At 33.0% G+C, this 16,412-nt stretch overlaps 1 protein-coding gene across 1 annotated transcript; it reads left to right on the forward strand.

The window, feature by feature from the left end:
• The first annotated feature begins 330 nt into the window (after positions 1-330).
• Positions 331-12,344, forward strand: LOTGIDRAFT_205347 (hypothetical protein). Its single transcript, XM_009052947.1, has 8 exons — positions 331-397; positions 8,752-8,980; positions 9,500-9,601; positions 10,041-10,128; positions 10,521-10,640; positions 11,030-11,096; positions 11,569-11,692; positions 11,999-12,344. The coding sequence occupies exons 2-8, from the start codon at positions 8,756-8,758 to the stop codon at positions 12,170-12,172; spliced, it is 900 nt and encodes a 299-aa protein (XP_009051195.1). The 5' UTR covers positions 331-397; positions 8,752-8,755; the 3' UTR covers positions 12,173-12,344.
• Positions 12,345-16,412: the final 4,068 nt, after the last annotated feature.

Raw genomic sequence — 16,412 nt, forward strand, 5'->3', positions numbered from 1 at the left:
TTATTTTATCCAATCGAATATCTTCTTATATTTCTAATAAAATCTTCATCACGTGACTATACAGCTGTTCAAGGAATACAGAAAATGCTTTCAAACCGGTACAAGTTATTGAGGAATTTGTAATAAGCATGAATTTCTTAAAATTCAAACATTTTTTTTTAAACAAAAAAAATGGTTTCTTAACATGATTGAAACATCAGCTTAACCCAAATTTAGATTTTCCCAATGCTCGTCGTCAACTAGTTTGCCCCATACCGACTTGTACAAAATAATTCCATACCATGAGATGCAGTCAGTGGAAATAGCCGATTCCTGTAGTCAAAGAATCTTTGCCAAATTCTGAAGACGGCTTCAAAACGGAATATTTGTGATGGAATTCGAAAGATGATATATTCTTGTAAGTTTTTAGAATTTAATTTTTGTCAAAAATAAGCTTGCACTTTACTTCATAATTAGCCGAAATAAGGCCGAAAATTATTACAAATTGATTGAAATGTCATAGAAATTAAAAGAAAAAGCAGGAACCAAATGCTGGCATCAATGCTATGTATCTCTATCATGGGAGAATTTATTTTTGGTATTTTTTGATGGTATATCTGAGCCACACGAAATTTCGCTAGAGACTCCAACAGACCAAAACATAGTTTTGGCAGAATTATAAAACTATAAACATATTGAACCATTAATCTTATTTTATTGAAGCAACTTTTCTGTCAGTTAGTAGATCATCATCTGTTCAATTTCATACTTCTACTTTTTATAAAATGATCTACTATGAACATATGGGGACCAAAACATACATACCCTAGCCATGTGCTTTACATACAGGAGAGGAGGTTTCATAGGCGTAAGCCTGTTCTCCAATCCTTTTCTCAGAAATAAAATATTGTTTACAAAAAATAACATACAGGAGTTTATATGAACTTCCTCACTCATAATATAGACAATTTGAAGAGCCATAATCTCTTTTGTTAGAATTAATAACCAGGTGCTTGCTTGCTTTCACCACCAATATAGCTTAATTTTATATACCTGTATTAGCCCTACTTAATCATCAAATTGAATAAAAATAACAAAGATCTTTTGACTGCAATTTTAGTGATAACAATATTCTACTCATATGAAGGTATAGGTAGTTTCAGTCAATTGAATGTTTATGTGGTGGTCTACTAACTTGGGATCTAAGACAGGGGTTAAGAGATCATTTTGATTTAAAGGCACTTATTTGATAAATAAATAAACACATCAGTAGGGACACAGGCTGAAAATAGGTCAATTTTCGGAAGATGGCATAGCATGAAACTCTGAGTAACAAAATGATTTTTTAGGTTCTGTATTAATATTTCTTACTAAATAAATAAATGAATGAATAGATAATTAAATGAATGAATGAATAGATAATTGAATGAATGAATGAATGAATGAATGAATGAATGAATGAATGAATGAATGAATGAATGAATGAATGAATGAATTTTAAAGAAAGGAAGAAAGCTGTGAATTAAAGTAGACTTCATTAAAAGATAAAATGTGAAGATTTATTTGACAGGAGGTGAAAGGTTAAGAAAATAAAAAATAAAAATATAAATTGTTGAGAGCTGAGGAAGAAAAATGGCAGTTAAAGAGATATTTTTACTAAATAGTCTAGATTTAAACAAGACTTTTTATAATTTCTAATAGTTAGAGAAATGCAATGTGCCTTGGCCTAATGCAATATCATGTGGTATGCAATCAGAAGTATTGGAACTATGGAGAAATAATGATTTAATGAAATAAAGTTTTAGCTCTTGATTATCTGTACCTTATTGGCCTAATACAATTAAAAATGGAAACTATATAATGATAAGTTAATGTTATAATTTATGAGATATTCTGTATAATTTTGAGATATTGGCTTCTCTATCAAGTAACTTTGTCAATACAATATAGACATAAGAGAAGCTATAAGCTCTAATATAAAAGAACTACTGAGAGAATTAGGAATCTAAATAATATTTCATCCATTAAAATTCTCTTTAAACTGTATTCTATAGAAAGTAAGATTCCAAGATATATTATAAAAACTAAGTTGTTAATATAGTGTTGATTTTTAAGAATAACAGAGTGAAGTGGGTCTCATATTTTTTTTCTGTTTGTTGACAGCTGTTTTTAACATCATTCACTATTCCTCATGGCCATATTAGTGGTGTTTCTAGGAAACATTAGGTGAGGTGGTCGACCAGGGGCCACAAAATTTTCCAGGGGGGCCCCAGGCTATGCTTTCACTATGTAAATTGATAAAAATTTTGAAAGGGTGTGGGGACAATGCCAACCTCTTTTACTTGTTTCTTAATGACCTATGTCACCCCTAAATATCTTCTACTTCACTTCTATAACTACCATTTTTTTCTGAACTAAGTGGATTACTGTTGTTTTGGAACTAAATTTCTGAAGAAATTGGAACCATGGTTTATTTAGTGATATTTTGAGTCTAATTTTATCAGTTTGTTTAAGAGTGTGGTAAAATGTTATAATTATTACTATAAATAATGTTCTGTTTATAAATTATGTTACAATCTGATATTACAACACATGTTATCTAGAAATTATCTAGCAGAATTATTCATATCATTAACATGTTTAAATTTCATAGTTTCATATGTATATTTCAATGTTACAAAGCTGCTACCTGATAGAGCATCTAAATATTCACTTTACCAGCTGATAGAGCTCTATTTCAGCTATCTGTATAGTCATCTAAATATTCACTTTACCAGCTGATAGAGCTCTATTTCAGCTATCTGTATAGTCATCTAAATATTCACTTTACCAGCTGATAGAGCTCAATTTCAGCTATCTGTATAGTCATCTAAATATTCACTTTACCAGCTGATAGAGCTCAATTTCAACTATCTGTATAGTCATTTAATAGTTCACTTTAGCAGCTGATAGAGCACAATTTCAGCTATCTGTATAGTCATCTAAATATTTACTTTACCAGCTGATAGAGCTCAATTTCAGCTATCTGTATAGTCATCTAAATATTTACTTTACCAGCTGATAGAGCTCAATTTCAGCTATCTGTATAGTCGTATAAATATTTACTTCACCAGCTGATAGAGCACAATTTAAGCTATCTGTATCACTTGTTGAAATTCAACATCTGGTTTTTGTACAATTCAATAAAATGTAATTACAGTAGAACTTTCATCACTTTTTGGATGTTTGGGAATTCCTCACTAACCTGAAACAAGTAACCTTGCTTCAAGTAAAGCGTTAGTTGGGATAAAAACTTTCAAAACAGGAAGAATGCTAGCAAACCATCTTTAAACAGTAAAATTACATGTGAACTACTTTCAACCTATGTTTTACATCTTTTCAGAATTTACTTCTTAACTTCCTTCAATTTAAACTTCTCATTTTTGGCTTCAAGTCAAATAGTTTTCAAGTTAATTATATCGCTGTGAACATTCAGATATAAACAGTTTACTTTTCTATAGCTCTGTATTTTAGAATTTTCAATTTCCTTATCAAAGACGATGTCATAGTGATTACTAGTTGTATATGGTTGTGAATAATGAAAATGGTAATAAATATCGAACACAGCTCACCACTCAGTTTTACGAGAGTTACGTTCGAAACTTATGACTGCTATTTGTATTCCCAACCATATACAACTGGTGATCGCTATGGTGTGACGGCCACCTTAGATAGAAAAGGTTTCAGAGAGTCCACATAATTAATGATATTTATTTGGTATTTAAGTTTGTCAACTCAGTATTCCTTTCATAGCTAATAATGTTTATTTGGTTTTTGGGTTCGTCAACTCAGTATCCCTTTCAGAGAGTCCACATAACTAATAATGTTTATTTGGTATTTAGGTTTGTCAACTCAGTATCCCTTTCAGAGAGTCCATATAGCTAATAATGTTTATTTGGTATTTAAGTTTGTCTACTCAGTACCCCTTTCAGAGAGTCCACATAGCTAATAATGTTTATTTGGTATTTAGGTTTGTCAACTCAGTATCCCTTTCAGAGAGTCCACATAGCTAATAATGTTTATTTGGTTTTTGGGTTTGTCAACTCAGTATCCCTTTCAGAGAGTCCACATAGCTAATAATGTTTATTTGGTTTTTGGGTTTGTCAACTCAGTATCCCTTTCAGAGAGTCCACATAGCTAATAATGTTTATTTGGTTTTTGGGTTTGTCAACTCAGTATCCCTTTCAGAGAGTTCACATAGCTAATAATGTTTATTTGGTATTTAGGTTTATCAACTCGACATCCCTTTCAGAGAGTTCACATTACTAATAATGTTTATTTGGGGTTTAGGTTGTCAACTCAGTATCCCTTTCAGAGAGTTCACATGGCTAAAAAAAAATTATTTTGGTATTTTCATTTATAGATAGTAGTTTAACAGAAAAGTAAGAAAGATATTGTTCCAATAAACCCAGTTGTGTAAATCTTCTATCAAATGATGCCAGGTTGCATGAAAGTCTGAGAATTACCAGGATCAAGTTTCTGATCTTGGCATCAAATATAATCTAAAACACATGCTACTCTTAAATTCAGGTTAAAAAACTCAGTTCAAAGAGTAAATCTAAAGGTTTGTTTCCTTTCTGTATTGTTTAAATTGAAGTTGTAAAAAGTTGTTAAGATTGAGTTTTTAATAATAAAAAGTTGTAAATATTAAATAGGTTTAGTGGCATTTGAAAATTGATATTTTAAAGATTTTTCACAGAGAAATAAAATATTCCTTGTTATTTTCATGACCTACTTTCTGCATCTGATGTAAGTATTGTATAAGACATCATACAGTATTCAATAAAGGGAAATTGTTGAGATCACATCATTACTTTACTCTTTTGATTTCCAACCTTGATGTGAACAGTCTTAGATAATTAGAAGTACCTAAATGTTAAAATCTTTTCCCCATCTCAGCCTCACTGACCTACATTACTGATTAGACTGAAAACATTCATTCATGTTTCAGGGGTGGGGGGGGGGGGGATGTCACTCAAACTATATTCGCCACTCCCTCAAAATTCGAACAAATTCTCATTTGAAGCTGAAATCAGTCTCTATCAGCTATTGCCGTCCATGCAAATGTGGTCACCCCCTTGGCACATTGGTTTCGAGCCTGGCATAGAATCTATATTTTTACGTCCAAACAATCTTTACGCCCTCTAGGTTGGCTCACTATCTCTATCTTTGAATCAAAGTAGCCTATATAGATTACGCTACTTATAGCCACTTGATGGTAAACGTGATTTCTTATCATATTGTAACTTTAGATATTGCCACCCTTAACATAAAATATAGATGTATGCAGACCATTATAGTTTCCATCCTATCGTATCTTTACATCCTCCAGATTGGCTCTACTCTTGGCTTTGTGTTTACTCAAAAAAGTCTTCCTAGATTTACTTTCAATACACAACCCTCGAAACCTTCTATGATGGCTGAAAGCTATTGGTATAACATTTTATACAATTCTAGTGTGGGGTAAAGAATTTGTTTTATTACTTTAAACCTTGAATCCCAATGTGTATAAGAAGACTTTACATCCTCTAGGGAGACTTACTGAAAGTGTTTTCTACACTACAGCTCTTTTATCAGTTTATGTTGGCTTAATGGAATTTATTATTCATATTAAAATCTCCTACACTTTGAGAGCCCTTGCCCTCCTGCTACACATACAAACTTTTCGAGCAGACGACAATTGCAGAACTGGATAGGCTTCTAACAGGTCTGTTGTTACTATGGAATGCCAGGTAACTATAGTAATGGTACCAGCTTCTACTAAAACTTACTAATTTCATACTAAATAACTATTATTAGTACCAATTTACTAGCAGACAGCTTCTGATCTGACTTTCAATGATTATATTAGTTCAAATAACCAAACACAGGAGTGCCAGACGGAAAGCTGGGATAGCTGATATTCCAAGGCAGTAGCAGTTGTATAGCTTTGTATAATTGTTGAAAAACCAATCTAGAGGGGGTGGGGGGAATAAATTTTATATAAAGGGCTTAAATCCTGCTTTCATTCTTTCAATATTATTACATTTTTACAATGAAAGAGAAGCATATTTCCACTGAAATATTGTAATTGGGCCTTTTGAGGCAGGGAGGGGGTGGGGGGAGGAAGGACACAAGTGTTATAGTTTCTGTTCACATTCTGGGTCAAGGCAGGGGGGGGGATGGCTACTCCCTCCTCTACCTTCAGTTCTTGCTCATCTGGCCCAATAGAAATCGATTGGTCTAGGTACTGATAACTCTATATTAGTGAAATACCAGACAAAACATTACATTGAAGCAATATTAAAGAGAAAGGTTCCTATCGTACCTTAGTCTCAGAAATAGGCATTTTTTAGCCTTGCTAATCAGTAAAATTGTTCACAGCTCACAGCAGAAATTTGAGCCTTCAAATTAATGTGTGTCCAGAATTCTCTGCATTTGAAATCTAAAATAGTGAATCTGTCCCTTAAATATAAATTACTCTTTCTATCAGACATTCAGGTACTTATTAATGGTTATTGGTAAAACCTGGTGGCAGTGGCATAGTTCTGTAAGAAGCTATTTTGATTCTCGTCTGCCAGAATCCTCCTCAGGGTCAGAAAATTCTAATGCCACACCCAGTGCTTCCAGGAATCGGTACGGTCTCTGCTTTCAACCATCATCAATCAGACGGCATCAAACCAGTATGGCTGTTTACTGTTTCTATTATCTTTTATAAAATATCAATATATTTTCAGGTGGCTTTAGTCTGTTTTATTTATCTTTCTATTAATGTTTTACCAATGTCTAACCTTTACAGCTTCTAGGTTGGCTTAAAAATAACATTACCATAAAAATGTCAAAATTCGATAATTAACAAATCCTCACATATAGAGGAAAAATACTAGATGTACAGGTAGAGCTAAGTCTGTTGTATACAGGTAGAAAAAATACTAGATGTACAGGTAGAGCTAAGTCTGTTGTATACAGGTAGAAAAAATACTAGATTTACAGGTAGAGCTAAGTCTGTTGTATACAGGTAGAAAAAATACTAGATGTACAGGTAGAGCTAAGTCTGTTGTATACAGATAGAAAAAATACTAGATGTACAGGTAGAGCTAAGTCTGTTGTATACAGGTAGAAAAAATACTAGATGTACAGGTAGAGCTAAGTCTGTTGTATACAGGTAGAAAAAATACTAGATGTACAGGTAGAGCTAAGTCTGTTGTACACAGGTAGAAAAAATACTAGATGTACAGGTAGAGCTAAGTCTATTGTATACAGGTAGAAAAAATACTAGATGTACAGGTAGAGCTAAGTCTGTTGTACACAGGTAGAAAAAATACTAGATGTACAGGTAGAGCTAAGTCTGTTGTATACAGGTAGAAAAAATACTAGATGTACAGGTAGAGCTAAGTCTGTTGTATACAGGTAGAAAAAATACTAGATGTACAGGTAGAGCTAAGTCTGTTGTACACAGGTAGAAAAAATACTAGATGTACAGGTAGAGCTAAGTCTGTTGTATACAGGTAGAAAAAATACTAGATGTACAGGTAGAGCTAAGTCTGTTGTATACAGGTAGAAAAGAGTGTAGTGGTGTGTTGTATTCAGGTAGTATTTAAGTACAGGTATTTACAGGTAATGGAATGCAGGAATTCTCTGATTGTTACTATTTATAGCTCACCACTATACACAAAGAAATAGACTGGTTCTCTCAATTCTTTTATGCTAGTTCTAGAAATTCCATTGTAGACCTACAGCTTTATACATACTATATACTTATTGTTTATGTGGACTCTCTGAAAGTAATGCAGAAACCTGAAACCCAACATAAACATTATTAGCTATGTGCACTGTGATGTTGAATTGATGAGTCTAAATATTGTTACCATTATTAACTATGTGGACTCTCTGAAAGGGATGCCGAGTTGATAAACCTAAATACCAAATAAACATTATTAGCTTTGTGAACTCTCTGAGTTGTGAGGTTAACAATACCAAGTTACAATTTTTAGTCATGTGGACTCTCTGAAAGTGATGCAGAAACCTAAAACTGTTACAATTATTAGTTATGTGGACTCTCTGAGGTGATGTTTAACCGATATACCTATTTGGAGAGTGGCGTCAGGTGATCTGTTTTGTAAAGCTCTTAAAGGTAGCAATTGAAGAATCGAATCAGATTTTAGTTTTGTTCATATCGGTGATACAAATTATAGAAACTGCTTCGTGCATTTTCTTGTTGTGTGATTAATTTCACTGATTCAGTTTTAACGTGTCCTCACATCATAGAAATTACCAGCTGGGTATGTTTTAAAATAATGAAAGTGGCAATTTCGAACACAACTCATAACTCAGTTGCATGACTCATACAGCATGAGAGTAGCTTTCGAAACTTATGACCGCTACAATACAATATGTAGTCCTGTTCAGTGAGGGTAAATGGGGAGGGGGGGGGCATAGATAAGTGGTTTGCTCCCCCAATTGTACCCCCACTTTATTTTCAACAAATCTAAATGTCTCCCCTTTTTCTCCAAAATATGTGTCAGATGCACAAAATCAATTCATTTTTTCTAAAATGTTCTTGAGAGAACTCTCTAAGACGCTCTTTTAAAGGCTTGTGACTATAACACCACCACAGAGTAGCCAAAATTTGAATTCAGTCACAGTAGTTGGCCCCCCCCATTGAGTCAGTCTGCCCCCTATTTGAGGTCCATTTCAACACCAAAGTCCTGTCTCAAATGGGAAATTTAATGAGAGAAAATTATATAATTTCAGTAAAATGGCGCAGTCTGGTAATGTGGATCCTGGAATAACCAACGCTACATCAACACGGAGTATCACAACCACAGCCCCACCCCCACAGGGACAAGATTTCACCCAGCCAATTGGTATCTACGGATGGAGGAAACGATGTCTCTATGCTTTTATTTTATTTCTCATGATCGTGGTTATCATGAATCTAGCTTTAACAATCTGGATTCTACGAGTCTTTGACTTCTCCGTCGTAAGTTAACATCCATTTTTAATTTTTATTTCTGATGAAAAGAAAACTGATTAATGTATATCTTGAAACCTTGATTCAGGTTTGAGAAATATGATCACCATGTTCTGTTGAATATATTGAATGGGATGATACCTTAATGACATTCAAAATGAAATGGGCCTTCAGTTTGCTACAGGCTTTGTACGTTCAAGACCCCTCAACAGTTGTCTGACTACATTTGCCCAAACTGTAGCAGAAAAGATTATGAATTTGGAACTGAAGAGTAGATATATGTATAGTGTTAGCTTAAAACAAGTAATTACCCCCCCATATTCTCATGGTTATCACCCTCTCCCATTCCTCCCCCCCTCTCTCTCTCTCTCTCTCTCTCTCTCTCTCTACTACTACTATCTATAACAGGAGTGGTTAGGAAGATTAAGAATGACCCAGATTACCCACCCCCCTCTCTCTAGCACCCACCCCCCTCTCTCTAGCACCCACCCCCCTCTCTCAGACCGTACTAATGTATATCTATTACAGGAGGGGATAGGCAGATTGAGAATGACCCAGAAAGGAATCAGGATGGATGGTGAAGCAGAGTTTTTAAAATCTATCTATACCCAGGAAATAAGATCCAGAACGGTGAGTTGTCATTTCTTCTATTGACTGTCAACACATGTTCGGGATACACAATCCTCATCAGGACAGCTAGTTTTAGAAATGGAGGTTAACTTCTAATATAGGACTTGATGATAGCTAATTGACTAGAGCTCTTCTCATCTTCCGACACATGTTTCTGATACACAATCCTCATCAGGAAAGCTCGTTTTTGTAAATTGAATTTTGTAAAGTGAATGTTAGCTGACATGTTTCAGATACACTGTCCTCATCAGGACAGCTTAGGAATCATGTTTCAGACACATAATCCTATCATGACAACAAGTTTGTAAATTTAATTCGGGAGTGAAAAGACTCTAATTAATAGCCTATATTAATTAAGATATGTTTTGTTGCATGATTTAGTATCAATCTTCACTGAACAATAAGCAACAAGAAGAAAATTCTATATTTATTATTTCAGGGAGAACCTCTGTATGTAGACTCCAGTAAGGAAGTCAGAATTCAGTCTAGAAATAAAGCTAATAAAGTCACTAGTAGTTTACATTTAGGTAAAGTAAAAGTAACATTTCTTTACAATTTTATTGGTTGCACAATATAATACACAAGACACCAAATCATCTACAATTAAAACCTTATGCTCAATTGCAGAACTCAACAGCTCACAGTGCCAACAGACCTTCATTCTGTCCAATCAATGACTCCTGACCCCTGAACCAATATCTGATATGATGCACACATCACTTATTATTATGTATTATCTTGTATCATGATGTATGCTGCCCAAAAAGGGGCGAACAATACAATAAATATCTATTTATCACACCCCTGGCATCAGGGTTGGTTCTGTTATTTAGGGGTGGAAGGCTGGTATCACATCATTACAATTGTAATTGACAAGGAAAAATGTATTTATATTTATATATAATTTGAATGTTTTTAGATGATGAGAAATTTGAAGCTAAATGTGAAATATTTGAAGTAAAAGATAAATCTGGTAAAACTAAATTTCTGGTCAACAAGGATGAGGTCATTGTGGGTACAGACGAGATCAAATATGATGGTAGGTCAATATACTTCACATCCTCTAGGGTGGCTCACTACTAAAATGTCACCAAAAAGCTTGGCTTACTACCATCTTGACACCATCTAGCTTGACTTACCACTATCTTGACACCATCTAGCTTGGCTTACTACTAGCTTTACAACCTCTAGGTTGGCTTACTATTTCCTATCTTTCTTCTTAACAAATGTGGAATAATTTAAACCATTTTATTTAATTTTTTTTTAACGTTTTAGGTACTTAGCCTACTTTGGTACTTTTCTTGTATTTTCAATTCAGACTGGACTTGATTTAACCATTCCCTATTGTAATTAAACCACTGTTTATCAGTTTTTATCATAATTTCATCAAAATCTATAACTTTTCAAACTATGATTGTAATATTACAGGAGAAGTCATGTTTGATGGTTCGATAGAAACACCGTCATTACGAGGACCAATAAGTAAACCACTACAGTACGTATTTATAATTATATCTTTACTTATTTACTATTTAATTTGAAGACTGACTGTCGAGATGAGATGTGATATTTTTTAAAAAGTTATTCAATCCCTAATTAGGAGCCTTAAAAAACCCTTAGTAGTTATCCTTGTAAAATCAATGCCAAGATTTGACCAAGGAGGAGCTGGCAGACAGGATCCTGAATTACCTAATTTGTCATGCTTGTAAAAAGGGTTGTTTGACTTTTCAATCAATATGGTTCCTCTTTTTAATTCTGGGTTATTGCCCCTTTTTTAACTCAAGCTAAGGTGATTGGTTTCTCACCTTAAATATTCCAGTTGTAATTTATTTCCAATCTGAACCAGAAAGTAGGAAGTAAAACTCCATTGAATTTCATTTTCCAAATATCTGTTAAACATATCTTCTCAGCATTTCTTTCAGAGAGTCCACATTGTTAATAATAAAACATCTCTTCTTCTATTTTAGAATTGAATCACCTTCCAGTGAGGTTAAAATAACCGGGTCAGCAGGAGTGTCGATACAGGCCCCAGCCGGTGATGTCGAGCTCAAAAGTTTAGATAACGTTCGTTTACAATCGTATAATGGTGATGTAAGTAATAACTCCTTTATAGCAAGGGGACATCACTCTAGGTCTTATTACTATGTAAATTGAAAATTTAATGCGAAAATCCAAACTCATCTTGACAAGAAATCGAAAAACTTCTCATAACCAAATATAACCACAGCTTTTTTGAACAACTTTAAGCAGTTAAATTTATTCTATAAAGCTGTGTTTATAAATCATACTTACAATAGTTTTACAGACTTCTAATAATCAGTCAGTTCTTAATCAAATTTTCAGTTTTATTCTTTGTTCTACTTTTATTTTAAATGATTCACCTTTTCTTAATTTCAGATTTTTATAGACTCAAAAGATATTTATATAAAGAATCTAAAAATCAGTGATTCTAGTTCTAAGAATATTGATAATAGTGAAATCTATCAAGTTTGTTTGTGTCAAAATGGACGAGTTTTTCTCGCGGAAGCAGACTCGGTTTGTGTTGCTAGTGACGACATCTGTAATTCGTGAAAATATTTTGGTGTAAACTGGATACAAAATATAAAATATTGAGGGGAAAATGAGAAGTCATATTATTTTGTTCAATAATGTATTCTTGTTGTTTGATACGCGTCACAAAGAAGAATCAAGGATAAAAGTGCATTGGAAAAATGTTAAACAATTTTGTTGTAACTTTTTGGGGAAAAAAAAAAGAAAATTAAAGGTTAAATACAAATTAATATTTAAGAATTTTAAGGAAACAAAGGAGAAAAATTGACAAGAAATGTCCTAACCTGGAAATGTGTCATTTTAAGAAAGAGATTATATTGGTGTACTATAAATTAAATGTGTGGTGTTGTATAAACATGATAAATTAAGAAACTTTGTACAACATTGTACTAATTATTCAGTTATTTGTCAGTATAGTGCCTTTTTAACAAAATATATTAGAAATATGTGAGAGACTATCAGTGCTAAATATTTTATAAACTAACTATGAAGTGCAATAATAATGTAGATATTTTTTATGTTTTAAAGTAAAACCAGGGATGGTGAAATAGAAGTATTTACCAGTCAGATTAAAAATAGATTACACTTTGTGTTTCTAATTACAAGGGGAGACAACTACTGCCCTGTATCCTACACGTGGGTGATGCTTGATTGGATAATTCTTATTCTGTCCTCAATCTAACAGAACAGAAGCTTAATATGTCACTTTCAAAATTTCCCCATCTTCGTTATTTTGAATTCTATCTGCGTCTACTTTTTTTTGGTACACGTGGTACGCCTTCTAAACTCTATTCCAACTTGTTTTATCGAACATTCTGTTGATTCCATAAATTTTAAGCATGCTGAGCCCCTAGTATGGATATAATCTGGTAATATTTAACCATCCTGATATAATATTATCCCTGTATATTTCATAATTTAAAATTATAATAAACATCATTTTTTATCATGAAAGTAGTGAAGTGTGAGTCCAATAATTTTCAGGTAAAGATATTTCTGTATATCTGAGGTTCATTCAAATCATAACGCGAGCAATCTTCTATAGTATTAGATAGTATTAGTAGTAATCAACACAATGTATCTTTAGTTTTTAAACTATTTATTGTCTTGGTCTGTGTAAAGATCTTGTGAGAGTTTCTCCAGCCAGCTACAAGCAAACAAGGAGACCAAAAATCTACAGCCGGTCGTTTTCCACTATGTCGAATATGTAATTGAAAGGAAAATGAATCTGATTGGATGATGACGCTCTGTCTTACAGAGAGACAATTATAAAACGTGTATCCTGTCGTGAAGCAATAATCTTGTCGAGAAGCACGGGCACAGGACACATGAGATTTTACTCAAGATTTGCTTTGCAAAATCGGCGGCAAAAAAGTGGATTGTTGAATCAGATGGCCTCAAATATTTTTGACTTGACTTTACAGTCATCCCTTTTCAATCTCTAGTCAGACATGTATGGTGTAAACAAACATATTCAAAACCTTGGAATAAATTTGAAAAATAATTAAAAAAAAACAATTTATTGTTTACCCTGTTCAACAAAATACAACTTTTACTCTAAATTTCATTTGAAATTATAAGCATTTAAACAGACACAATTTCATAGGTAACAACAGTGGCCTAGCCAGGACTTCATTGACACGGCCGTTCCAGCACCTCGATTCCTGTTTCGGACTTTAGTAGAGGGTACGAGTCGTGGTGGGGGGTCAGGGAAATTTTCACCTTAGAAGACGGGAAATGCATCCATTTTGGTAGAATCAATTTTTCATTTTAACCTGCATTTTCAAAACTAACTGTCCTGATGAGGATTGTTTATCTGAAATTCATATTCACTGAACTAAAATATGATCAGAAGCCCTTTCTGGAAATAGCTTCAGTAGTGTCCCTTTTGAACTCCAATATTTGTGGACCACTTATGGATTTATATTTGGTCTGTCCTGATTGAATCAATGTAAGAAAGTAGCCGTGAGATATTCTCTATAAAATTGTGTCCAGTTTATTACTATCTATATATATATATACTTAAATAAACCATAAATATTCTATAATAACTAAACACAAAACAATGAAAGACAATTTAGGATAAACAACAAAGTCATTACAAATCCTTTCTAACAATCATTTACCAGCTTTCATCTCTCATACCTAAAAAAGGACAGATGTGCCATTGTTTTGAACAATCATACTTAAGTCTCAGAAACAGGAATTTTTTAGCTAAGCCAATCAGTAATAGAGTTCACAGCTCACTGTCGAAATGTGAGCCGTCTAATTCACGTGTGTCAAGAATTATAAAAGTTAAATAAGTGGTCGTCTATTCTTGAGACTGCCATATTATAATAGGAGAATAAATTTAATTTTTGAGATATTTTTGAAGGAATTTTGTGATTTTCGTACATTTCTTGTAATTCAGAAGAATATTTACATATATTCTAGTCTCAAATCAACCCCCAAAATAGCACACCTGTCCCTTTAATGACAGATATAACATAAATTTATAACAAGAAATCACAAAATAGAGACACACCACATAAAAGCTCCATTTAATTGACAAGAAACGTGTAAAAAGGCAAATTGAATAAATTTAAATATTACTTTGAATAAATTAAAATAAATTAACATAAATTAAATGCATCTATAAACCAGTAACCAATCTTTTTTAAATACTAAATACATCAATCAATATCACAAAATAAATAGCTGACTCTATACATTCTAACACATTGTTTCACTCTTTCATTGGGTTCCTCAATTTATTTGTTCAAAAAATATTTATTCATAATTCATTCACAGGTAAATTTTACCTCAAAAGGACCTGTAAGGTTTAAATGCAAAATTACAAAACTTGAAAAGATCTTTGACAAGAAGAACGAATGTTGTAAAAAGCTTAAAAAAAAAGCTGAATTAATAAATAGATCTATTGATATCAAAACAACATGAATTATGTAAAAGGTGCAGGGTCTAACTGAAATGTTTGCGTTTAATGGAAATAAATAAAGTGATATAGAAAGCGATTTTATTTTAAAGTTGTATCACTGTCACTGTTGGTTTGACAAGTCTAATTATGTCTTTTAGTTCATTAGACTCCAACTTTACTATGTCAAGCTATTACAAACTTTGTCTTATACCTTGACTGTAATAGCCACTATTGTTGTATCACGGAATGCAGCGATTTGATTGGATTGTACAGCCAATCAGGTCCCTTGACATTTACAAACTTCTATGATACAAGAAAGGTGTCTTTTGCAGTCAAGGTATAAGTAAGCAGTTCGTAACAGCTTGACATTGTGAAGATGGTTCAGTACAAATTTTCATCTTTGAAGTTGTTGGATCAAGATGCCAAAGCTTGGTACTATTATATCTAGTCAATAAAAACCCAAAACAACATTGTGGCGAAACATTGGAAGCAGCTTATGAACTTTTCACATGAGGAAGTATATCAATTATAAATGAGTAAATATTTTATAATTCTAATTAGTTACATTGACATGGCATTATCAAATTTGCTGAATGAGAGCACGACTACAACTAACATCTTTTGAGCAGGGAGAAATACAACAACATTATTAACAAACGATGTCGGATATTGCAATACATGTATATCATTACACCATATCAATGAGCTAATATATCATTACACCATATCAATGAGCTAATATATCATTACACCATATCAATGAGCTAATATATCATTACACCATATCAATGAGCTAATATATCATAACACCATATCAATGAGCTAATATATCATTACACCATATCAATGAGCTAATATATCATAACACCATATCAATGAGCTAATATATCATTACACCATATCAATGAGCTACAGGACTTGAACTTCACACAACTTGAAGCAATCCTTTCAATGTAATATTGTTAAAACACAGGAGACAGTTTCTACAAAGCTTAACTGAAAATTTACCAATGTCTATTCTAATACACTAGCCTTAACTTTAGTGAACACTGCTTTCACCCTGCGCCAGTGCTTGTTACCTTTCAACTACCCTAACCTCTACAATTAGTGAACACTGCTTTTACACAGGGCCAATGCCTTCTGGAGAACAGTAACTTGTTACCTTTCAACCACACTAATCTCTACAATTAGTGAACACTGTTTTAACCCTGGACCAGTACCTTCTGTTAATAGTAACTTGTTACCTTTCAACCACACTAATCTCTACAATTAGTGAACACTGTTTTAACCCTGGACCAGTACCTTCTGTTAAATAGTAACTTGTTACCTTTCAACGACCCTAATCTC

The sequence above is a fragment of the Lottia gigantea genome (assembly GCF_000327385.1).
Source record: "Lottia gigantea unplaced genomic scaffold LOTGIsca_192, whole genome shotgun sequence".
Classification (NCBI taxonomy): domain Eukaryota; kingdom Metazoa; phylum Mollusca; class Gastropoda; family Lottiidae; genus Lottia; species Lottia gigantea.